The sequence below is a fragment of the Aedes albopictus genome, chromosome 2, assembly GCF_035046485.1.
Source record: "Aedes albopictus strain Foshan chromosome 2, AalbF5, whole genome shotgun sequence".
Classification (NCBI taxonomy): domain Eukaryota; kingdom Metazoa; phylum Arthropoda; class Insecta; order Diptera; family Culicidae; genus Aedes; species Aedes albopictus.
This window is the reverse complement of record NC_085137.1, coordinates 288,325,085-288,350,173: the sequence shown is the minus strand read 5'-3', so window position 1 is coordinate 288,350,173 and position 25,089 is coordinate 288,325,085. Positions and strand designations below refer to the sequence as shown.

Below are 25,089 nucleotides of genomic sequence, written 5' to 3'. Positions count from 1 at the left end.
GTTATCCCGGGTGGGCGGGCAATGTGCGTGCGTTATCAATTGTCTGTTAACATATTGAGGGAAAAGACTCTAAAGACACTGAGAGATGATCATTGTCAGACATATACCACACAGTACGAAGCACCTTTCACACCTCCTTTGAAAATTTCATTGGCAATTATTTTGGAAATTTCTTTGGCAATTCCGTTAGGAGTTTATTTGGCTTTTTTTTTATTTCATTCGAAATGTTTTTTCGGGATTTCCTTTGCCAATTTTTTTAGTAGTGTTTCAAGCATTGTTTTGTTAATGCCAGCAATTTTATTGATTGCTTCTTTAAAATTCTCAAATTACTCTTCAGGTAATTCCTTTGGGAATTCTTTTAGTAAAGTCTTTGGTAATTCATCCGACAATAACTCTGGGAACTTCCTCACATTTTATATGGAAACGTCTTCGGCTAGTCATTCTACTTTTTTTGGTATTTTCGTCAATTTTTGGACTTTCATTATGTATTCAATGTTCCTTCGCCAATTTCTTCGAGAACTCCTTCGGAAACTCTTTTTTATAAATTGCTTCTATAATTTTAATGATAATTCTTTATACAATTTCTGCAGTTATTATCTAAGGAATTCTTACAGCAGGTGATTTCGAACTATCTTCGGCAATTCCGATGTTACTTGCATTGATAAATTTGTTTGGGAATTTCATCAGCAATTCTATTGTAAATTTAGGAAACTTCGATTATTACTTTGGGAACTTCTTGGATAATTCCTTTGGAAATCCATTCGCGAAATTTCTTAAAGCTTTCCTTCGGGAAGTTATTCAAAAAAAATCTTTGCCAGTTCTTTAAAAATTCTGTCACGGTGATTCTACGGCGATTACTTTTGGCATTACATTAAAGTTTCTTCAGAAATGCCTTTGATGTTTCCGGAAAATTCTTTGAGAATTTCTTCGATTTTTTTGTGACTGTTTGTGGATTTTTTTTAGAATATATTTCGGCAATTTAGAGATTGGATTTGGCCAATTTTATTGAAAAGCCCCAATATTTTCTTCCGAAATTCCTCTGGCAATTCTTATATAAATGCTTTTGGCAACTACTTTGAAAGTTTGAGGGTAATTTTGATGGATTTTTTTTCCGGCAATAGGCTCCTAAAGGCCTATCTCAATTTTTGCATAAATCGGTCAAGTATTGGTTAATATGAAATATTTACTCATTTTTCATGTATTCCTGTCAGGTAAAGCCCATAAAATAACTATTTGAAAATTTTTATGATTTTTTAAAACTCTTTTTGTTCAGCACTCAATTTTGAATAAATTTTGTTTACCGTGTATGTCAAACAGGAACATTTGTTGTCAAAAGTGAGCCAATGTGATTTCTTTTGCAACCCGTCGGTTCACTTTCGTTACGTCAAGGTTGACCTCGAAAGTCAAACAAGAACTGTTTACCATTATTTTATAGAGCTTGCTGACGTTTATTCACCTTTCTCTTTCCCGGGAAAGGTTTCCCGATGAAAACAAATCCTGTCCCGCCTACATGCTTGAAAGAGAGAGGTGAATAAACGTCAGCAAGCTCTATTTTCGAATTTATTAGCAATTCTGTTATTGTTTAAGTTCGGAAATAGTTATTTATGCAACAAGTTGCAAAATGATGATTTTTTCAGCACGAGTTGTACGTTTATCCAACGAGGCTTGCCGAGTTGGATAAATACGACGAGTGCTGAAAAAATCGAGTTTTGCAACGCGTTGCATACAAAGTTTTTTGTAATTGCAAAAATACCCGTATAGTATAATCTCTCTAGCCACACAAACGTGTATCAGCAGCAACCACGTGCGAGCCTCCATGCGCGACAGGACGTAGTGCAAAGTATTTTCTTTGATCAGGTAGGCTATGGTAGGCTAACTGTCGCAAGTTTTCAAGCTCCCGTCGTCGTCATGCAGCATCATAAGCAAAAGTAAAAGTAGGTTCAGTTTCTGTTTCTACGCCTGATTGGCAGTTCAAATCAGAATCTGAATCGTCCTGATTCGGATTCGAACTGCTCAGTGCATGTAGAAGCAGCAACTGTATCTACGGAAGTAGCGATACTTAACAAAAAGTGTGTGCTGGCAAAAGTGTCGAAAAGTACTACTTTTCAGCACTCTAAAGAGTGCCGAAAAGTACTACTTTTCGGCACCTTTGCTTAAGTGAAGAAAAGTAGGCCGTTTTAACATTGTTTCCGCGAGTGAAAAGTAGGGGAATTCGCAACGCAATTACAAAAAAAATCTATTAAGATCAGAATAGCATGCTTTTTCGTGTTATACAACAAAATTGGAAAAATATTTTTTATTTTAGGAGCCTTTTGCATTGGGAGTTTGTCAGGAAGGTTTTCGTGAATTTCAGATTTTCTTTGAGCAAGTCCAGTTGAGAATTTCTGAATTTCCAGTTCAGCAATTTACGGAAGCAATATAAATGAATACAATTAAATCATAGAGAATGGCAAAAGTAATCACGTTAAAATTGCCTAAAAAAAATGAAAAAAAAAAAACTGAAAAATAAATTGATGAAATAATTTCAGAGGAATAGCCATTGAAATTATAGAAATAAAATCCAAAGAAATTGCTGATTAAAGACTACCACAGAAATTTTCAAAAAAAAACCATGACGAAGGAACCCTCTAAGTCTAGAGTCGTGGGTTCGAATCCCACCAGAACGCGATTTTTTTTTCACAAATTCATCTCTCAATTTGTCAATGAGCAACATTCGGTGCCTTCTAACCAAATAGTTTTTCCCGTTCATTCCTATAAAATTTCACAAGAGATTTTTCTAGTAATACCTCCTAGGATTTTTCTGGAAATTCCAACTACTCTTGAAATTCGTTAAGAAATTCCTACAGAGATTTCTATTGGAATTCCTTCTTTCTTTGAAAAAGGTCAAAAGGAGCTCCAGGAGTAAAACCACGATTAATTTCTAGAGTAATCCATGATTAAAAACATTAAAGAAATTCTTGGTTGAGTCTTCAGAAAAATCCCTGAAAAAATCAAAGGCATTTCTGGAAGTATCATAGGAAAATTTCCTAGAAGAATCTCAGCAAGAATGCCTGGAGGAATCAGAAGGATTCCTGCAGGTAGTTCAGTAAGAAATTCTGGAGGAGACCTAGGAGGCATGCCTGAAACAGAAGCAGCAGGAATAGCTTATGGAATCCCAGAAAGAGTTCCTGGATGAAAGTCAAGAGAAGTTCCTGGAGGAATCCAATGAGAAATATTTGAAGAAATCCCAGGTAAAAAATCCCTTTAGGATTTCTAGGAAGAAACACCGATAGTACTTCTGCAAGGATCCTAGGAAGATTTCCTTGAATAATTCCAGTAAGTTTTTGTAGAAATCCCTGTAGAAATTCTTAGAGAAGAATCCCTAGATGAATTCGGAAATGTATTATAGTAAGAATTTCTGGAGCAGTCCTAGGAGAAATTGCTGCAAGAATTACAGCAGAAATAGCTTGAGAAATCCAGCTGAAATTCTTGGAGGAAGGCCAAGAGGAGTTTCCTGGAGAAAATCCATGAGAAAATTATGAGAGAATCCTTGGATAAAATATCTTGAATAAAAAAAAACCTGGAGGAATCACCGGAGAGCTTCTGAAAATATCACAGAAAAACCTCAGGAGGTATTCTTAGAAGGATTATGGGATGTATGATTGTAGAAATCTCAGCAGAAATCCTAGGAGGAATTGCTGGAGTAAAATATACAGGAATTTCTAGAGAAACCCCATCAGGAATGCCTGGGGGAATCTAAAGAAAAAATCCTTCGAAAACTAGAGAAGCCCCTGCAAGAACCGGTAGAGGTATTCTGGAAAAATATGTAAAGAAGGCCCTGAAGGAATCACTGGAGGAATTCCTGAAAGAATCTCAGGAACATTTCCCAGAAGAATTTCAGCCGTAATGCTAGGATAAATTCATGTATCAGAAGGCCGGCTCCAGAGGCACGTTATCCTCCATTTGGGACATTTGTGCCATCGCCAAAATAACAGCCTATTTCATCATCTACTTGAGGGAAAAGGAAGGAAAAAGGATTTGGATGGGGATAGGGACAGGTAGGGAAATAGGAAAAATACCCTGGAAGAGGGTACTAACGCACAAGCGTACCACAATGGGTTCAAACAGCGCCCTGAAAAGGGCACTGTAATAACGCATAAAGCGAAAGAGAGCCTATAGCTCTTTACCACAGCGGGTTAAGAACAACAGAATATCCTGAAGATTCAGGTTTCTGAAGTCAGTTTCACTTAGTAAGTGTTTACCGAATACTCGGAAACGCAGTTGCGCGGAAACTGGACAGTTACATATCAAATGATACGAAGTTCCATAATCGGATTCACAGCTATCACAGGCAAATGAATCAGCTTGCTGAATATTCGCCATGTGATAGCTGAGTCGGCAGTAACCAGTCAATGCTTTGACCAGAATGCTGCAATTCTGCTTAGACAGATTAGTTAGATACTTCGCCACCCGTAGAGATGGCTCAGCACTATACAATTTGGTTTGACGACATGACTCCAAACTATTCCAATATTGTCTGTGTTGAGTGACAGCCCAGGTGTGAATCTGAAGCTTAATCCAACACTTCGATATCGGAATAGCTGGCTCAGGGCCAATGAAGTCATGTGATGCTCCAGAGCGAGCTAACTCATCAGCCAATTCATTTCCAGCGATGGAAGAATGACCAGGTACCCATAGAAGGTGAACAGCGTTTGCTGAATTCAGCTCCTCGATTTGAGTTCGACAAGCGATAACTATCTTCGACCTGGAGTTGGCCGAAGCTAGTGCTTTAATAGCAGCCTGGCTATCTGAACAGAAGTATATTACTTTGCCCATTACGTGCTGCTGAAGTGCTGATTGCACTCCGCACATAAGAGCAAAGATTTCGGCCTGAAAAACGGTACAGTGTCTACCAAGTGAATAAGACTGATACAGCCTTAGCTCACGAGAATAAACACCAGCACCTGCTCGACCTTCGAGAAGGGAGCCATCAGTGTAACATACGATGCCGTCTGAAATTTTTCTTTCCAGATAACCAGATGTCCACTCTTCCCGGGAAGGGAATTTCGTGGAAAATGTCCTATATGGAAAATTACAAGCAATTGTAAGATCACTTGGAGCAAGGACAATTTTGTCCCAAATCACCAAAAGCGGAAACAACGAGGTGTGTGTTGAACTGCGGTTCACAGGAGTTTCCTCTAGTAGACCGAGTACCCGTAACCGGTAAGTGCAAGAAAGGGCTTCTTGTTTGAGATGAATGTGTAGTGGAGCAACGTCAAAGAGAACTTCTAGCGCTGCCGTAGGAGTTGAAGAGAACGCTCCAGACATCGCCATTAAGCACATCCTTTGGAGATGGCCTAATTTTGATTGGACCGTTCTCACTTCACCCTTTTGCCACCACACAAGACATCCATAAGCCAATATTGGCCGAACCACAGTTGTGTAAATCCATTTGATATACTTGGGTTTTAGACCCCAAGTTGTACCAAAAGTGCGCCGGCATTGCCCGAAGGCCATACAAGCTTTCTTGATTCTGAACTCAATGTGAGGTGTCCAGGAAAGCTTGGAATCAAGAATGACTCCAACGTACTTTACCTGTTCAGTCACATCGATTTCAGAATCAAAGAGACGCAAAGGTCGAACGCCATTACGGTTTCGCCTTTCCGTGAAAAGAACAATAGATGTTTTACTCGGATTAACCGAAAGGCCATATTGGCGACACCAACCCTCAACTATCTGAGGGGCGTTTTGCATCAGGTCGAAAAGGGTGCTGATGCACATACCAACTAACAATGTTAGGTAGTCGTCGGCAAAACCATAAGTAGGAAAACCGCTATTATTGAGTTGCCTCAATAGCGTATCTGCTACGAGATTCCACAAAAGCGGTGATAAGACTCCCCCTTGGGGGCATCCACAAACACTCAATTTCCTAATCCCTGCTAGACACAATGTCGAGAAGAGATATCGGTTTTTGAGCATTTGGTGAATCCAATTGGAAATCATTGGAGATATACCATGACTCCGTGCGGCTTCCAATATGGCATCGAAAGGCACGTTGTCAAAGGCACCCTCGATATCTAAGAAAACACCCAAACAAGATTGCTTTTGAGCGAATGCTTTCTCGATATCGTAAACAACCTTGTGTAAAAGAGTCACAGTGGACTTACCAGATTGGTAGGCATGTTGGTTCACATGAAGAGGCACGTTGGCCAGATGAACATCACGGATATGATGATCCACAATGCGTTCTAAGCATTTCAGAAGAAAAGAGGTCAAACTGATAGGTCTGAAACTCTTTGCTTCTTCATACGACGCACGACCCACTTTCGGAATAAACTTTACAGTAATATCCCTCCAGGATTTGGGAATATACCCTGTAGCAAAACTGCAAACAAGTAGTTTTTTCAAAACATGTTTGAAATAATCAAATCCCTTCTGAAGCAAAATAGGATAAATCCCATCTGCCCCAGGAGATTTGAAAGGAGCAAAGCTATTAAGAGCCCACTCAATCGATTCTATAGTTACAATACTCCGAGCCGAAGCTAAAGGATCATAACTACAAGAAAAGACATCAGGATCATCCGAAGATGTAATATCCACACATCCAGGAAGTGTGTGCTGAATAAGCATTCCAGAACTTCCTCATCAGAGGAAATCAGATCGCCATTTGGCAAACGAAGTTCGTTCACCCGGAAATCCTTAGATTTCGCAAGGATTTTGTTTAACCGACTGACTTCACTCAAGCTGGAAGCATTTGTACAAAGGTTCAGCCGGATCGTTCAGCAGACCGGAGAGCTTTCCTGTAGGCCTTGCGAGCCGACCTGAAAGCCTCCGAACCAGCCGAACGTCGTCTGTTCCAACTCTTTCTACATTGTTTCCTGAGTTTCGCCAGATCAGAGTTCCACCAAGGGGTTCCTCTTGTGATCTTCACATACCGTAGAGGGCATGCTTCTTCAAAAGCTTCCATGATGAAGGTCGTTGTAGTATCAACGGCATCATCTAAATCACTTGGAGTGTCAATGGATGGTGAATATCCATGAAATTTGGCTGCAACCAAATCAGTATAAAGATCCCAGTTTGTTGACCGAGGATTCCTGAAACGCAATATTTGCGAAGTAACATTTAAATGTTCAAAAAAGATATAGCGATGGTCAGATAAAGATTCTTCATCTGACACATGCCAATTGGACAGCTCGTGACTAATTCTGCAAAGCGTTATATCTAACACTTCCTCTCTAGCAGATACCATGAAGGTTGGGCGGTTGCCTATGTTAAGTAATGCAAGATCTGTACTACTTAAGTACTCCATCAAACTGGAGCCTCTCAAGTTAATGTCTGAGCTGCCCCAGATGATATGGTGAGCATTAGCATCACTGCCAACAATTAGCGGAAGGCCTTTTGAAGTGCAGTATGCGATGACTTGTTTGAAAGCATCCGTAGGGGATGGTTCATCATGCGGTAAATACACAGAACAATAGACGTATTTCCTGTTGAGGTTTCCAACAGATACATCAATTGTGATAGCACATACATCTCTGGTGGTTAGTTCAGAGATGAGTGTAGCAACTATTGCGTTGTTGACAAGCACACAGGCTCGAGGCATGACACGCGAGTTTGCCATTTCATGTTTACTGAAAGTGGCAAACACCGGGTTCACAAGGTTTCCTAGATAGAAATTTCCCTTACGAAAGTAAGGTTCTTGTACCAAGGCCACTTGGGCTGTACCATTTTGCATAAGTCTGCAAAGATTGATCGTTCTTTTATGCTGAAGATTGATCTGAGCTATCCTAACCGTAGCCACTACCCAAACTAGGTAAGATTAAACTCTTCGCAACAGTAGCACAACAAAGAACAGCAACAATAAAACCAAATCGGTATCGATTGGAAAACGCCAAAGGCGAGGATACACAGAATACACTGTGTAAATCGCATAATGCGAAACCATATAGGTGAAAATTTAAACTAATTAACAACATCTTCATAATCCCGCCCTTATTTAGCCTCAAGTGAGACTAAAGAAGGGCAGCTGATTGTCTCGGAGAAACACAAGGTCCACTGCACCATTGCTCCGGTTAGCGCAGTAAGGGCTACATACTGTGGAGGGCGCCCTGGTACTCCACAGGCTCCGTTAGCGGTTAGGTTTTTATTAGACCCCCCTAGCCATTCATTCCTAGGCACGGTAAGCATAAAGCCACATCACACCATGAATTAGGGGTCACCTGTTGGTGGATTCTTACCACCGGAACAGGCGGTCCGTAGTGTTATTCTTAGCCAATTGAGAAAATCGCTACCGACACTACACAGCTATCTAGGCTGATCGAGAAAACAAGTTAATATTGATGATCAACTTCATACGGACTCGAACAGCCGGTAATTGCCGGAGGAATTGCTGGAGTAAAATATACAGGAATTCCTAGAGAAACCCCATCAGGAATGCCTGGGGGAATCTAAAGAAAAAATCCTTCTAAACTAGAGAAGCCCCTGCAAGAACCGGTAGAGGTATTCTGGAAAAATATGTAAAGAAGGCCCTGAAAGAATCACTGGAGGAATTCCTGAAAGAATCTCAGGAACATTTCCCAGAAGAATTTCAGCCGTAATGCTAGGATAAATTCATGTAGGAAACATTAGAAGAATTTCTGGACATATCATAGTAAGAAATTCTGAAGGAATTGCTGGAAGAACCGCAGGAGGAGTTGTTTGAAAAATTCTTGGAGGAAGGCCAAAAAGAGTTTCTGAAGGAATTCCATGAGGAATTTCTAGAGGAATCTTTGGATAAAATCTCTAAAGGAATAACTGGATGAGTCCTTGGAGAAATCCCTGGTAGAACCATCAAATCAATTTCTGCAAGAATTTCAGGGAGATTACCTGGTAAGATCTCATTAAAAAAGCCAGGAGAAAGCTTTAGAAGAATCCGTAGCATAATTTCTGAAGTACCACAATTAGAATTTCTGGAGGAAGAATAGCTGGAAGAACCCCAGGAATTGCTTGAGGAATCCCAGCTGGAATATCTGGAGGAACTCCTAGAATTTCGGAAGGTATCATAGAAGCAATTTCTAGATAAATTCTTGAATCAGGAATGTCGGGGGTATCCTAAGTTCCTCTAATAAATGCCTGGAGGAATACCTACAGCTCTCCTTGAAATAATCGGTAGAAGTTTACTGGAGGAATCCCTAATGGAATCGCAGGAGGAATTTCTGGAGGAATTACAGGAGGAATGCCAGAAGAAATCCCTAGTAGTATTTCTGAAGGAGTTCTAAAAAGAATTGATTGAAGAATTTCAGCTGGAATTCATGGTGAAATCAATAGAAGTTCTTGGAGAAATCCCTTGTGGAATTTCTAAAGAATAAATCTTTGAAGAAATCTCGGGAAGAATCACCGAAAGGATTTTTAGATAAATCCTAGGAAGATTTTCCGGAAGAATTTCCAGAAGAACTTCCCTAGTAGAATTCCTAAAGGTACCAGAGTGAGAATTGATGGAAGCGTTCTAAGAGAAATTGCTGGAAGAATCCCAGTAAGAGTTGCTTGGGAATTCCTAGCCACAATTCCTGAAGGAAGACCAATATAACCTCTTGAAGGAATACCATGACAAAGTTCTGGAAGAAACTCTGAATAAAATCTCTGAAGGAATTCCTGGAAGAATAACCGGAGAAATTGCTGGATCTCTCTGCAGAAATTTCTTGTATGTACAACCCCATCAAGAAGCCGAACCTAAGGGAAGTTTATTGAAGAAATATCGGGAGGAATCCAAAAAGGAGGCCTAGAGAAATCACTGTATAAATGGATAGAGGTATTTTTGGAAGAATCCATGGAGAAGTCTGTTCATTGTTCTTATCAATATCCAAAACGCGTATAACAGGTATATAAGTAATTCCAGGTGTGCTTAAGTTTTGTTCAAATGTGACATTAATAAATATTGGAATTATTGTGTGAAGTTTTAAATTTAAGGTGCCTGTCAAGGAAAAATTCTAGGGGGTGCCAAATTTGGTCTAGGGGGTGCCAGGCACCCCTGGAACCCCCCCAAGCTACGCCAATGACCGGCATTGTCCTGGGGATTATATTGAAAGCGGATGACAGCGAGCAGTTTTTCACACTCTCGTCTTTTTTTTTCTGCACCATCGGAAATCCTCCACTGCTAGTGCCCTGGGATTGGATTCTGACTCTAACACCACAATGACGGGTTACAGGGTTTCCACTCTCCATCCGGTGCGATAGTGCCGGGTCTAGTCTAGTGGGGGACTAATTCTGAAGGACTTTTCGTGCTTTCGGAGTTCAAGCATCAGTCTGTAAATGTCCGTTAGCATTCCGGTCCACACATGCTTTGCTGCAGGAACCACGTGTAACCATGATTGCGGTTTGCTAGCTGAAATGAGTGTGTCGTGGAAGTTGTTAAAAGTTTTTCGGATTAAAACGTTGAAATCGGTGGAATAAATGGTGTTCACTTCAGGGTGACTTAATTTAGTGGGATTTAGTGTTAGATTTATGTAAACCGGATTAGTGCTGTAATGGGTGAAGTTGATGCACTGGACGTTATTTTTGTTTTAACAAAGAAAAGTTGTTTCCATTACCTCGTGGTAGATGTCACACTGAGCGACACAAGTATTTATTTCAAAACCAATTCTCTGTGGAGTAGTTAACTATTCAACTGGGGAAAACTTTGCAATCAATCTCACACATAATCTGACCTGTTCTAACTTGTTTCGTATTTTCTCCACTTTCTCTCTTCCACAGAACGCGTCCTAGAGACATCCTATCACGGTCTTATCAAAGAGAACGAAACGTTCGTCGAGATAACGCCGTTAATCAAAGTCGACGAAACAAAAATATGTGGATTTCACATAATCAAAAAGAATAAGGAGATTCCGTTTCAGGTAAGTGTTGTGCGACTATTTTTTTTTAATAATTCCGTGACTACAGTTGATTCTTTTGCCACCGCTATTTTTTGGCTTTTTGCCATTCACATCATCCGATTTTGAATGTGGTTAAAACGTAACTTGAGTGAGTCAGTGGAAAAAATAAATCATCTGAATTGGTTGAGCGTAAAGTTGGTGACAGAGTTTAGTAGTCATATCACTTAAGGTGAAACATCAAGAAATCCCTTTGAAATTTTGCATACAAACATAAGAGGCACAAATCTGACGAACGAAGCATCGAATCAAGCTGCAAAAGGAGGCAGCTTTTCCAAATCAAGAACATTTGTTTGCGATTTTTTAAGATTGGTGCTCTTGAAAACGTGAGTAGGGGACCAAGTCGGCCATTGTGGCAACCATGTTTGTATTCTCTGATGTTTCTCCTTAAGTCACACGTTTCTCAGGGAACCGGGCCACTTGGGCAGTAGGGCAGTGCATGAAATTATCTCCTTCTCTTTCACTCTTACAGAAATTTTGTAAACAACAAGGCCAACAAACGTCAAAATCCCATACAAAATCAAAACATACGGCACGCGGCATACGGCGCATCGATAATTTTTCCTTGACGTTGTTTACGATTCGGACTTGGACAATTTCTTCAGTATTCGGACTTAGAAGAATTTCGCCAACTTTTCATGGGTAGTTTGATTTTATTCGAAATGTGGGGAGCGCATGCGTAGGAAAGGGTGCTGATCTGTGACTTGATGACGGCATGGTAGCACCCCTCCAGGAGTTCTTTTTGGGATTTACAGGAATGGAATCTTTCGCGATTTCCTCACATTTTTTTTTTACCAGGAGTCTCTTGTAGGATTCCCAGTGAGTTCTTGATGAGATTCTTCCGGGGGTTCGTTTAGGATACTTTTGGAAGTTCCATCTGAGGTTCTTCCTAGAATTTCTTCTAAGATTTCTATAGAGGTTTCTTCCAGGATTCTTTCAAAAGCTTTCCTCCAGGAAGCACTCCCGAAATTCTTCCACAGATTCTTTCCTGGTTTGCTTGAGGAATACTTACAGAGATTGTTGCGGTTGTGGGAGGTGCTGGCAAAAAGACTTCAAGAGTTGAATTTTTTTTAAATCTTTCTGAAATTTATCTAATTCCGAGATTTCTCTAGGATTACTATTTCCAAGATTACCCACGTATTTTTTCCTGAGATTCTTCCAGAAATTCCTTCCTTGGTTTCTCCACATTTTTTTCTAGGATACCTCAAGGCTTTCTTTCTGTGATTTCTCAGGGAGCTATATCTGAGATTCTTTTTGGCGTTCCTTATGAAGTTTCTTCTGAGATTCCTAACAGGTACCATCTCAGGAACTACTTCCAGAATTTCTTCTAAAAGTCCTTCTGGGATTTCAAGGCTCATGGTGTTTCAGGAATCCTCCAGGAATTCATTCGATATTTTCCTTTTAACTTCTGATGAAAACCAGAAGGAACTTTTTGGAGTATTTCTGCAGGAGTAACTTTTCAAAATACTCCCTTATCAAATTCTAGAGGATTTCCAGTAGAAATACCCAAAATATCCAGAATGAACTTCTAGAGAATTTCCAGAAGGATCTGCAGGTATTTGAACGAAGCTTGAAGGTATTCAGAAAAGAGAATCCTGGGAAAAGTTCCTGAAGAAATCCTTGAAGCAGTTTCTGAAAGAATTCCAGAAGAATTACCCAGAATGAATTCCAAGGGGAATCCCAGAAAGAGTTCCAAAAGGAATCTCGGAAACAATTTCCCAAAGAAATCCACGAAGGAGTTCCTGAGGAAATTCCAGAAGCAATTCCTGACAGAAGCCTAGAAAATAAATCATGGAAGTAGTTGCTAAAGCGATCCCAGAAGTAGTTCATGAAAGAATCTCGGAAGGAGGTCCTAGAAAAAATCCCGAAGAAGTTTTTGGAGGAATACTGAAAGAAGTTCTTGTAGGATTTCTGGCAGGATCTCAGGAAGAATTCCTGAAGAAATCCCAAAAGGAGCTCCGGGAGCAATCTCGCATAGAATTCCTGGAAGGGATGCCCGACGGAATTTTGGAAGGAGTTTCTGGAGGATTATCGGAACAAATTCCTGAAGCAATCCCCGAGAAAACGCCTGGAGGAATCTCGAAAGAAAAGTAAAAAGTAAAATTCCTGGGATTCTCAGGAATACTTTCTGAAAGTAAAAAAAACTACTGAAGACAACTATTAGGAGAATTTAGGATGGAATTCCTGGAGGAGAAATCCCAGAAAAAATCTCTGAAAGAATCTCGGGAGTACCTCTTGGCAGAACCGTGGCAAGAGCTCTTCAAGGAATCAATGACGGAATCTCTCCAGGAATCTCAGAAGAAACTAGTGGAACAAAAACCCTGAGAATCATCAAGAGTTCCCTGGGAATCATAAAACTTCTGGAAGAATCCTGGAACAAATTTGTCGTGAAACCGCGAAGGGTTTCTTAAAGAAATTGCGGATGGAATACATGAAAAATCCCAAAAAGAACTCCTTGATGGGTGCCACCGTGTCGTCATTATGTCATAAATCAGCACTTTTTCCCACGCACGCGCACCCCACATTTTGAATCTAATCAATTGAACCACTCATGAAAAGCTGGTGAAGTCCTTCTAAGTCTGGAAACTGACGAAATTGTCTAAGTCCGAGTCGTAAACAACAAGGCCACGAAACGTCAAAGACATAAAAAAAATATCATAGCGAACGCCGTATGCAGTGCCCTATAACTATAATTTTGAACCAATTGACACAATTTTCGGAACGTGGTGAGATTGGTATGGTATCTAGCCGTATACAAAATTGTCAAAATTGGTTCGAAATTGACTGAGTAATAGCGGAAAAGTGCCCGAAATAGAGGTCACTGCCCATGTTGCGCGGTACCCTACTTGGTTAAATACTTCGGGTTAAAAACGACAGGTCTTCCAAAATATTTTGTAACAAATGTTCTGTTATTCTGTTGGTTGCGAAATTAACTTTCGTTTTTAAAGTGCAAACCAGAACACAGCTTTCAGAAAAAAAAAAGATTAATGCTGTTGCTATAGAGCCGGCCTCAACAAATCTACTACCGTCGTTGGGGGTGAGAATGGGTCAAAAAAGGATACTCAAAGATTGTTTGTTAAATAACAAATAAAAATGAAGTCGGAATAACTTTTTATTTGGTATGTATACTCTTCTATGTGGTAATGATAGTTTAGCAAGAAAATATCACGTTATATGAATTGCTTACTAAACTTTTGAAAATTGACCCAATCTCACCCCTTAGAGGGGGTGAGAATGGGTCAAAGTATTCGAAATCGCCTATCTGAGAATATAAATTAATTTTATTGATCTTATCTAGTAAACCTACTTTAAACACAATATTATCATAACAAAAAAATATTTAGGTAATTTTAAAAGATGACTAATCCACATAAAAGGCCTAATACAACCGAAAAAATGGTTGAAATTTGATAAAATAACTTTTTTATGCTGTATCGTTATTTTTAGCCATCATAATCATCCTCATTTAGAGTTTCAACCTTCATGAGAGGAGGGGGGATTACAATGAGGGAGGGCGCATTGAAAGATTGATTGTAAAAAAACATGATAATTTTAGTATACCGTCAAATGGGGTAACTTGCAACACTTTTCGACTTTGAAGCAATATCATTGAAAATCTAAACAATTGAACCATCCTGTAAAGCATCGTGTACGCTAATTACCCAGAGAAGAATACTATGCAGCAATTGATTTATCAAAATATGTTGTCACTTAATCAGGAGGTGCGAAATACATGCTTGTTGCAAGTTTCCCCATCTATGGGGTAACTTGCAACACAGGACATGAAGTTAAGTTAGCTAACATTAAACAGCACGAACATTCTAGTGTTTAGTCGTATAGTAAATTTTTGTTGTAATGCATGAAAAATTCATTGTTAAGATGTACACTAACCAATTGACATATGATTTATCATAAAAGGGTTGATAGTAATTGCAAGTGAGAGTATATCGTTTAACAGCAGGTCTCATGTCCCTCAAATATAGAATATATATGGATTTCGTGACATAGTACTCGTAACAAAATGTCAACAATGATAATTGTCATTTCTTGAAAAGGTAGAGTGAGTCATCTTTAAGTAGTATTCAGTTTGAAGTGATGTTTGACAATTTCAGCTAAAATAACATGATTGAAACACATCTATTGAACTTTGTAAATATCAAAGTCATTAATTTGGGTACTCAGCTGAAATAATTTAGTCCATCTAGGTTCAGAATTGATGTTGGTGATAGTTTTAATGCGCCCATAAACTAAATTAAACTTTTAAAAAGATGTAACATAAATAAAACTCCATAATATGGTATTTCCTAACAATGTTTGAAAATCAAGTTCAAAAAACTGTAAAAAAATGAGTTGTCATTTGTTTCGGTTATTTCTGTCAAATATATCGTGAAATGTTTATCTTCAGAAGGTTTGTCAAATTTAACTGTTGCAAGTTACCCCATAGTGGTTGACGAATATCATAATGGTTTTTTACATTACTTAGTAGGTAAGTTTATTAAACTTTTATCGTTTAGCTAAGCTTACTATTAGGTACCACAACTGCAACTAAGGTCATCAGACTTATCGTACTTACCATAGGGGAGAGGTGAAACACGTTTTTTTATACTTGTTTTTATGGCATAAAATGAGCAAACCGTTTTAACAGTGTACCTAAACAATAAACAAACAAACAAAACTTATTTTTCCACTAAATCGATTTTTGGTATGCATAATTTCAATAACCGAAATTGAAGGGCATACTAGTTTTCATTATTATTAGAAAATACTTCACATTTAGTGTATGTCATTGTGTTGCAAGTTACACCGCTGTTGCAAGTAACCCCGTTTGACGGTACTGCATAAGAAATGTTTAACCAAACCCTCCGTTATAAGCTCTTATGTACATGATCATTGGCCTCTATATTGCTAAAGCAAATCATCCATCTCGAGATAGAGGAACGCTATTAAGTCTATTTTGTGAGCTTACGATATTGCAGTACTCTAAAGATTAACTGATGATTAGAGGAGCTGTCCAAGTGCATGGGTGTATTGTAATAAATGATGTTTGGCACTAAACGTTTTAACACAATCGTTTGACACTTCTCGACATATTTTCGAAACAAAGCGTGCTTTTATGAAGATACGGTAAACATGGCACCACTCTAACGTCAAATGGGGGCTGGATAACAAGCTGAATTTTTAGTAAAGTTATGTGCACTTGATAACTTGCTTGACCCAATCTCACCCCCATTCTTAATATTTAGACATAGGGTCAAATATATTGAATTTTTAAATAAAAAGAGCAATGACATCCCGCTTTTTTTCATTTCATCAACCAGGTAATACCTACTGCTAATCACTTGTAAGAAAATTTATGGTTAGGTACTTGTGTTAAACATTACGAAGGAGAAATTTTTTTATTAGTGATTTACTAGTAGTTGCATCATATAAGTTTAGCCACAAATTTAACAAAAAACGATTATTGCTAAACATCTTATTCTGCATCATGACGTGTACAAACATCTCCTCTTTGAAATAATATAAAGTTTTCAATATAAATTAGCGATAGTTGATGAGCTATTTCAAATTTATGTTTCTCCGTTTTGACCCAATCTCACCCCCCAGACCCATTGTCACCCCCATCGACGGTACTAATGGATGAATGTGATTCATCAAAACGAATTTCATCTTTAGCTAGTAGCCTCCAAGACCCAATGAAACCCATCATTGGCAAAGGAAGCAACGATGCGTTTTTCTCGTTCAAAGTTTCAATTGATTTATAGCAAGTTGGTGATTTATGTGCTGAATGCAAGCAGAATGAAACTGAGGAATGGTTTGAATAACACTTAACATAAATTGTGCTGTTGCTGTCATATTGAAACAACAGTAGATTTGTGACGTCCTCCATGTCGCAGAATGGTAACATTCAAAAAATATTGTCCAGAATATTCAGATCACTGAACCTCAATTTGTAGAAAAAAAAATTCAGTTGCCTAAATTAGACCGATGTACTGATATCAAACTTACAAAAAACAGCTTTTCTGCAAAACCGCGAAGAAAAAGTTAGAACATGTTGAAAAGCACTAAATTTCTGGGTGGCCAAAGTGGGGCCAGAGCAATTGTGTTGTTCCTGCGTACACTTTTCATTCTTCAAAAGGCTTATTCCACCTGGTAGTCATCATTGTTTTATCTGTGGGTAAGTTGCTTCTCGGTAATTGCTCATGGCGATCACTGTTGCAGTCTTGAGCCGTGCAACATAACAGTTGCATAAAATCTCCGCATATCGTTCCGACCCATGCTTTATGCCCTTCAGCAATCAAAGCGGAAGAAGCGATAACATTGGGCATGTTAAGTTTCTTTAGAAGTATAACATTCTTTTAGTTATATAGAAGATGTATTTTGAACATTAGAAGCGAAATGAATCCACAAGATACCCTTCCGATAAAGCATATTCATACAAAGCTACCGTAAACAAAAAAAATAGCGAGTGAACATCATGTGCCTGCTTAAGCATAACCAATCATAACCCAGCAAAGCGAAAAGACAAAACTCCCCTGACTCCTCCCATCATCAGCCCTCAAGGCTTTAATTGTAGCCACCAGAAAAAAATCAGCACGTCAAGATACCTACTAAGCACTCGGAAGAACGTTTTTTGACATGGGTTATAGTACATAACACCACCGTCGTCATCACCTCATCCCAAAAGAAGTAGCTTCTTCTTTGGCATCAATGCTATCAGAGCTATGCCTACCGGCGAGGGACTAAATATTGATTAGAGGAAACGAATGAACTTACTCTTTCCAGCTTCTATTCTGCCACTTTCTGTGCTATACCTACTACATAGATCTACCTCGTAGGACTGACCACAACAGCAGCGTTCCACCGAATTTATTCTGACAGGCCTTTATCTCTCTGGGGCACACGAGAGGCGAGATAAAAAGAGCAAATCGTCCCCAGGCGAGATATGGACCAATTTAACTTTTAAGCCTTTTTATAATTATGTTTTATTAGGGGGGTGTTATGTTCTAAGTCCACCTTTGATGCTAACGATAAAGCGAACCAGTTCCAGGAAGGAAGTTGTTGTCAACGCAACAACAGATGCTCGCGGTAGCAAAGGGCTTTTCTGAAATGGGTTTTGTGGATGATGATAATGTAAGTATGCACTACAATGGTAGTGAAAATGGGTTTAGCTTGTATTGCTCTAAAATGTGCAAACAATTTTCCTAGTTGTGTCCGGGCCCTTATTGTGTTTAATCTGTGCCTGTCAGTGTTCTAAACAGCTGACAAGCCCAAACATTTATATGCTGAGAAACAGTATTTAGTATTTTAACACCTCTACTGGCACAATTCTTCCCTTATAATGCCCTCGTATCCAAATTTCTACCATTGTGTGTGCATGGAACATGCTGATATTAAAGTGCCAGGTCAACTCTTCAAGAACAATAATTTCCATTTCCATACAAAAGACTCCTACCCATCGCCAATGCCCAGGCTTTATTTAGCCTGGAGCCTGTCGATGATTTTCGGTAAAATAGTGCCTGTTTAATGCGATCAACAATTAATTAATTATACAAGCGCTTCTGGTTTGGACACCGACACGTATAGTTTGGTCCACAAAACCAGCCCCAGCAGCAGCAGTAGCATTTCCGTTGGTATCCTATCGTGTCGAATGTGGCAGGGCAGCTTCAAACACAAAACAACCCATTCACACGTTCCTGTGTGCTGCTGTTGGTGCACGCTCTCTGTGCATTTATGCACTTCTATAACTGTAGAACATCCAACCACTTTTGCATTGATTGTGGCGAAAATGGCCATTTTCACGACAGAGTTGCTGATTGAATCAAATTTGAGTTCATGAAATATGCATTTTTTTTTCAACTGATTTCATAGACTCACACTCTCCAGGCTCAGCAGGCATTATTGGATGGACCCGTATTTTTCGAGCTGGAGGATTTATGGCTTGCTCTTTTTCCCTCCAGTTGGTTGAATGCAATTATTAGAGTTTGTTCTTTCTCGTCCTGGTATGGTGGCGTCTTCTTATATGAGAATTTCTGTGTTAGTGAATTCTAGCGTAAACATCTCATACATATAGTGATTGATAAACGATCGAAAAATAGCTGGAGTGTGTGGTACAGGTTTAAAATAGTGCATTTTACAAAACAGATTATCTGCACAAAGTGGCTTCTCTTTGGGGTTTGCACAAGACAATATTGTGCATTAAAGACGGTTTACCTAGTGTATTGTATTGGATTATTTTCAAATAAAACAAATAAGAATCTACACCGCATATAGTATATACTCTTAATTTAACATGCAGTTATCATGGACCATTATTTACTAGAGCATTACTAAATGTTTTTGGGCCACTTTTGCGGATGACATTAGTAGCAATTCCAATAGCAATTCTGTGTTCTGCACATAGAGTCCATGTATTGTGCCCATAGAGGACTACCGGTCTAATCAGCGTTTCGTAGATAGTTACCTTCGTGTGACGGCGGAGTCCAAAGTACTTAAGCTCAATTTCCTGCCACAATGCTTCCCTGAATTTCTCTGCTGGTGTCGTTTCCGCCATAGTCTCAAATTTGCTGGCAGCTGAACGTACTCCGTGAAAATCGTTCCACTCGTGTTTATCCCCGCTCTCCTCATTACACCCTATAAAGCAATGTTAAACATCAAGCACAATAGACCATCACCTTGCCGTAACCCTCTGCGAGATTCGAAGGGGCTCGAGAGTGTCCCTGATACTCGAACCACAGACAAACAGACGTAACACTGTGATTTTCTTCATTCGAGTATGAAACAAACTCTCTAAATACCATGTAAATAATCCGGCTCAGCGATAGAGCATTTCCCTTTACTTGAAAAATTGACAAAGAGGCCGTCTGAATTCGAAAAATTCAAATTAGCATCAAAGCAAGCGATGCTGCATGTCACAGAAATGTCACTATTTATTTCACACCATTTGTAATCATATTCAAAACGAAAAACAACACATATTTTCTGGGAGCATTGCAATGTGCAGTATTGTAACTGTAAGACTATTTTTTTTTTTTTCAAAATTTGTATTCCCAAAATTTTCACCCTGGAAACATTTTATGTTTTCTTTATTTTTTTCTCACATCTTAAATTAAGGAAGGAAAAATTCCTGAACAAAACTTTTCGACTTTTGTCCCTTCGACCTTTTGTCCTTCGACCATTTGTCCTTCGACCTTCTGTACCAAAGCCGTTTATGTCACCGATGACAATTTTCACGTCACGCGGCGAATAAACATCGTGTTTACTCTAATTTATTTCAACTAACGCTTCTTTCTCGTTATCAGGTCTCCTTTTGTGTGGGCAATAAACGTTGAAGCACAAGAAATTTTGAATTGTCTGCCCCAAGTAACAATTTGTATCCTTTCTGCTCTTAGACATTATTTATTGAGGTTTTGTCATGGATTTGCTAAGCCTTTTAAGGTTTGGTGATACGGTCTAAATTGCCAAGCAGCTTTAACGATACAAACAACTTTAAAACACTTTGTAGATATCTAGAAATTCATTGAATGAAACTTATCTGCTTGCCTTTTCGCTAAGCAAAATATTCATTGTAACCGAGCTGTAAGGAGCATATAAAAACTTGGTTTTAAAACATATTTCAAGGCTGCAGGCATATCACGTCTTATCAGATTCAAAACTTAATAGATTTCATAAAGTCGTAATAAAGCCATCTGAAACCTTTTTGGAATAACCACTGGAAGCATTAAAGTTAGCTAAGGAGCTAGCAAGGCGATCATATTTTGAGTTGATTTTTGGATTGTGATTCGAATGCATAGTTAAAATTGTTATTTTTACAATGCCCAAATCCTCAAAATGGCGTGGTGCTTTGCCTTATTCAGAAGTGTTTTATTGCATTATACCGGCAAACTTTTTTGGCGTGAACTTATTTGTCATAGCAACAGAGATTTCCTCCGTGAAAATTGAGAACTAAATATTATTGACATGAATGACCAACATAATTGTCGTTTTTTTTTTATTATTAATAATTTGCAACTGCACTGCCAGTTTATGTGGAGATACTTGTTTCAGATTAACTTTAAGACTTTTTTTAATAGTTCTTTTAAGATGTTTTTCGACTGAGAGACGAACCAGCCAAGGGCTAAACCACAGCATCAACAAACAACATCGATTTGATCTGAAAAAGTGAAGATATTAGACAAAAATGTAAACGCACACACACTCAGGGTTGCCATTATGCCAGATTTATCTGGCGCTGCCAGATTTTCAGGTGGCAAAAAGACATAAAGAGAAACCATCGATTTTGCCAGATTTTTTATTTTAAGCCAGATTATTTATTAACGCAACTCCTCCTTGGTTTTTTTTTTTAAATTATCTTATCGATCTAGCAATTTTGAGACAACACAAAATTCGGCGTCTTTTACATATCTTCATCTGTTTGCCGAAAACTCGGTAATTTTCTTGCACATTCAAAATCATCGATAATTATTGTTGGTTCTCGTTTTTCAGCTGAATAAGATTTAGAGAATATTTGTAATTATGTTGTATAAGTACAAAATTACATTTGCGTTTTTGATACATTTGAAGAAATATGAGTTACACAGCTTGTATACTGTTTAGTTGGTTTGGTGGAAATTGTAGCTATACTCGTGAATAATTCTTGTTCGACTTCGTATTATTGACTAAAATGACTGAGTCGACAAAGAGGGGAAACGGCAATGTATTTTTGCTTTGAATATTCAATATAGGAATAGTCCAGTTAGCTCTGTTCTTTCACAATAACTGTAAACATTTTGCAAAACTTTTGTGGGTTTTAGCGACTTTTTTTGGGCTTTTTTCAGCTTTTTTGAGGTTTTTTGGCTTGGCAAAACTAGTGTCCTTGACTAAAATTTAAGATAATTTTGAACTACTGATAATGATTTTTATCATACTACATATGAAATTGTTTTGAAGGCATTCCAATCAAATAAAACAAATATTATTTAACACTGCTTTATTATTCAAATCATAAATTCAGTACAAATTTGATCAAAGTTAAGGATTTTCTTAGCAACGTGGAGTGCCAGATTTTGCCAGATTTTTAATTACAGACTTGCCAGATAAGTTCAAAAATGTAGTGGCAACCCTGCACACACTACAGTTTCTCGAGATGGGCCACATAGCAAATAACAAAAAATGTGTAAACAAAAGAACAGACACTGAAGGCCTACATGCGATTTACGCTGGAATAATTTAAGAAATAGGAAATATAAACAAAATACGAAATAGGCATGATACACAAGAATACACCCACACCACAACACATAATTCCAGATGATCCAACACTAACACATACTTAAGCAAAAGTTAGCGAAAACAGCCACAACTGTTTAGGTCAAAAGCGTAGGCGATAAAACAGTGCGATTAGGGGCTGTCCATAAACCACGTGGTCATTGGGGGGGGGGGTTTCGGCCAATGACCATTTTGTATGGACAAATTAAAAATTTAGTATGGACAACGCGGGGGGGTTGAAAAGTCCCAAAAAACTGACCACGTGGTTTATGGACAGCCCCTTATAGCATAAAACGCGAGCCAAAAAGCTAGATTTTTATAGCAAAAAGCCTCCCACGATACAGTAGCTCGCAAAAATTTCGCGACACATGCAGTAAGTTGGAAATAGCTAAAACCAGACAAACTATATTTAAGATGTTATAATGTCCACAGCCGCAACGGGCGCCATCTCGAAAACCATGTACCTAGACTATCCGATGTAGAGCATTACTATACATGTACAAGAGAACGTAACCTCTGTAAGCAATAGGGTGAGTCAGAAATCATGAGCTGCAAATTAATTTTTCAAAATTTTAGAATCCTTGAAAAAGGTAAAATATATTACCGAAACCGTCGGATGTAGAGAGAATATCGTTCTCGCTGCCCTTTAAGACTGCAAAGGCCGAGATTATCACGTTTCCCAGCCAAGGGCTAAAAGTCTCTTTAATAAAGACAAATCAATCAATCAATGATTTTCGAACTTTCAAACGGCTTATTTGTCTTCTTTCAACCTATAAACAGATCTTATCTATGCTGTGTAGGTACTACAAGAATATGCCATAAAACTAAGTAGCTTGTTCAACGTTTTAAGCAATGGTTTTAACAACCTCCTGTAGGGTGGCCCTTTCGGGTTTAAAAGGGTTTTATCATGGATTTATTAGAGCTGTTAAAACCACTAAGCTTTAAAACAAGTTCTAACGGTTAAATTATAAAAACAACGTGCAGACTATAAGAAAACAAAAAATGTTACTTGTGTGTATATATGTAAAAGGAAATGTGTTTGTATGTCACGATTTGACTCGACAACGGGTCAACGGATCCTCATAATTCTTTCGTGGTTGCATTCGTGCATGGAATACGGTGAAACCCCGGGAAAAAAGTTAAAACGGGAAAAATTTTCATTTCTTTTTGCTGGTATTTTCCCCAGCTGTCAGTTTTTCATGGGAGGTTTGATTTAATTCAACATGTGGTGTTCGCGTACGTGAGAATGTGTGCTGATTTATGACTTGATGACGGCATGGTAGCACCCCTGAAGGGTGGAGGGTGGAATAGGTCCTTCCGGGATTCCACAGGAATTCCATCCGAGATACCTTCAAGAAATCCTATAAATTTGTTCCAGAGCTTCTCCAGGAGTTTCTTCCCGGGCAGAGTTCAAGTACTGACGATCAAAATGTGATATTGGTTTGTTTGAGATAAGAGGTAAAAGTTCTGAAAATAATAGCAAAAATGTGTTCTTGAACCATCTAATCAATAGCAAAATATGATATTTGAAGATCAATCAAATAGCTCACTGCTATTGGTTAGATCTTACCAAGAGCTAAATGTGCTATGATGATGATGTTCCAGGAGTAAAATTGAGATATTATTTTCAGTACTTTTACCTCTTATCTCAAACAAACAAATATCACTTTTTGTTCTCCATATCAAAATATGCTATTATTGAGCTTTTTTCCTCTGCTCGGGTTGTGGGATTTCCAGGGAGTTCTTGATGTAATTCTTCCTTCAAGAATATCTTTTTTCAGGAGTTTCTCCAAAGATCCATCTGGAGGTTCTGTTGGGGATTCCTTCAAGAGCTCTCCTTTTCCTCCGGGAATTTCTTTCGTGGTTTCTCCACAAATTTTCTCTAGGATTCCTCAAGAATTTCCTTTTGTGGATACGCCAATCCTCAGGTAACACTTGATATTGTTTTAGGGCTCTGTCATAAGATCCTTCTGGGCTTTTTTCTAAGATTCCTAAAAGGTTCTTCCAAGAACTTCTTTTTGGATTCCTTCAGGTATTTCTTCTAAGACTTTGTGGGAATTCATCCGGGGTTTCTACAGAAGTTCCAAGAATACTTAAGGAATTCCATTCTTGATTATCAATCATTTCTTTTGGAATGTCCTTAGAAGTTTGTTGTGCATACAGTAGGGATTCCTGGAAAATGTGCCTAGGAATTCCAGCAATTTCAATAGAGATTTCTTCCGGGATTCAACACTGTCTCAATCTCCGTGGCGAATCAGCCAAGGGCTGAAAGTCTCTATAATAAAGACCAATCAATCAAATTTACACTGTTTTTTTTTCTGTTCGGGTGAGCCACTGCGACCAGTATTTAGATCTTTTGTGGCATTACCCGTATCCTTAGTATTTAGTGCATGTCGTACTACTCCATTGCCATTGAGAGGCAATGAAGCATCGATTTCTGTACAGTTCCTGTTTTGTTATCCCAGAGGTGCAAGAAATCGATTGCGATAAAAAGGTACCGTTATCATAGAGATTTAAATCCCAGTGTAAGAGCGGCCCTAATCAAACACAATCTATTTGAATTCTGAGAAAAACAAAATGGTGGTACTAATATTTATCCATGCATCGGAACACTAGCCCCATCCATGTCTTGCTTCTAGTTTAGTCCCAGGACAACATAGAAAAACCCGGGACTTTAGGCTAGTTGCAAAACTCTGTCAAATTGGAGAATGTGGTCTGCAATAAGAATACACGTGAGTCCTTGAATTACCAGAACTTAACAGTCCTTGATAAGTTAGTACGCAGTTAGATACGTAAAGCATGTTTGTTTTCCTAACATCAAGTGTAGTCTCGGGTAGGCAAATTCCGATTCTTTAACTATCAGCAAGGCAGAATAAATGCAATTTTAGAAACTGTAACCAGTAACAAGGACTTTGTACCATGAATCCTTATTACCAAAACACATTACCCCAACTTGAAAAAC

General features: G+C 38.5%; 1 protein-coding gene and 1 long non-coding RNA gene across 6 annotated transcripts in view; both read left to right on the top strand.

Moving 5' to 3' along the window:
* The window catches only part of LOC109408169 (calsyntenin-1), a 459,649-nt gene that overhangs the window by 310,552 nt on the left and 124,008 nt on the right, over positions 1-25,089 (top strand). For all 5 annotated transcript variants that reach the window (XM_029872892.2, XM_029872896.2, XM_029872893.2 and 2 more), the window contains exon 3: positions 10,708-10,847. In XM_029872892.2, the coding sequence (XP_029728752.2) occupies positions 10,708-10,847 (140 nt within the window). The remainder of the gene's footprint in view (positions 1-10,707; positions 10,848-25,089) is intronic.
* On the top strand, positions 22,412-22,790 carry LOC134287123 (uncharacterized). The gene is made up of 3 exons (XR_009997044.1): positions 22,412-22,500; positions 22,560-22,645; positions 22,704-22,790. It is a non-coding gene; the product is annotated as an uncharacterized LOC134287123 (long non-coding RNA).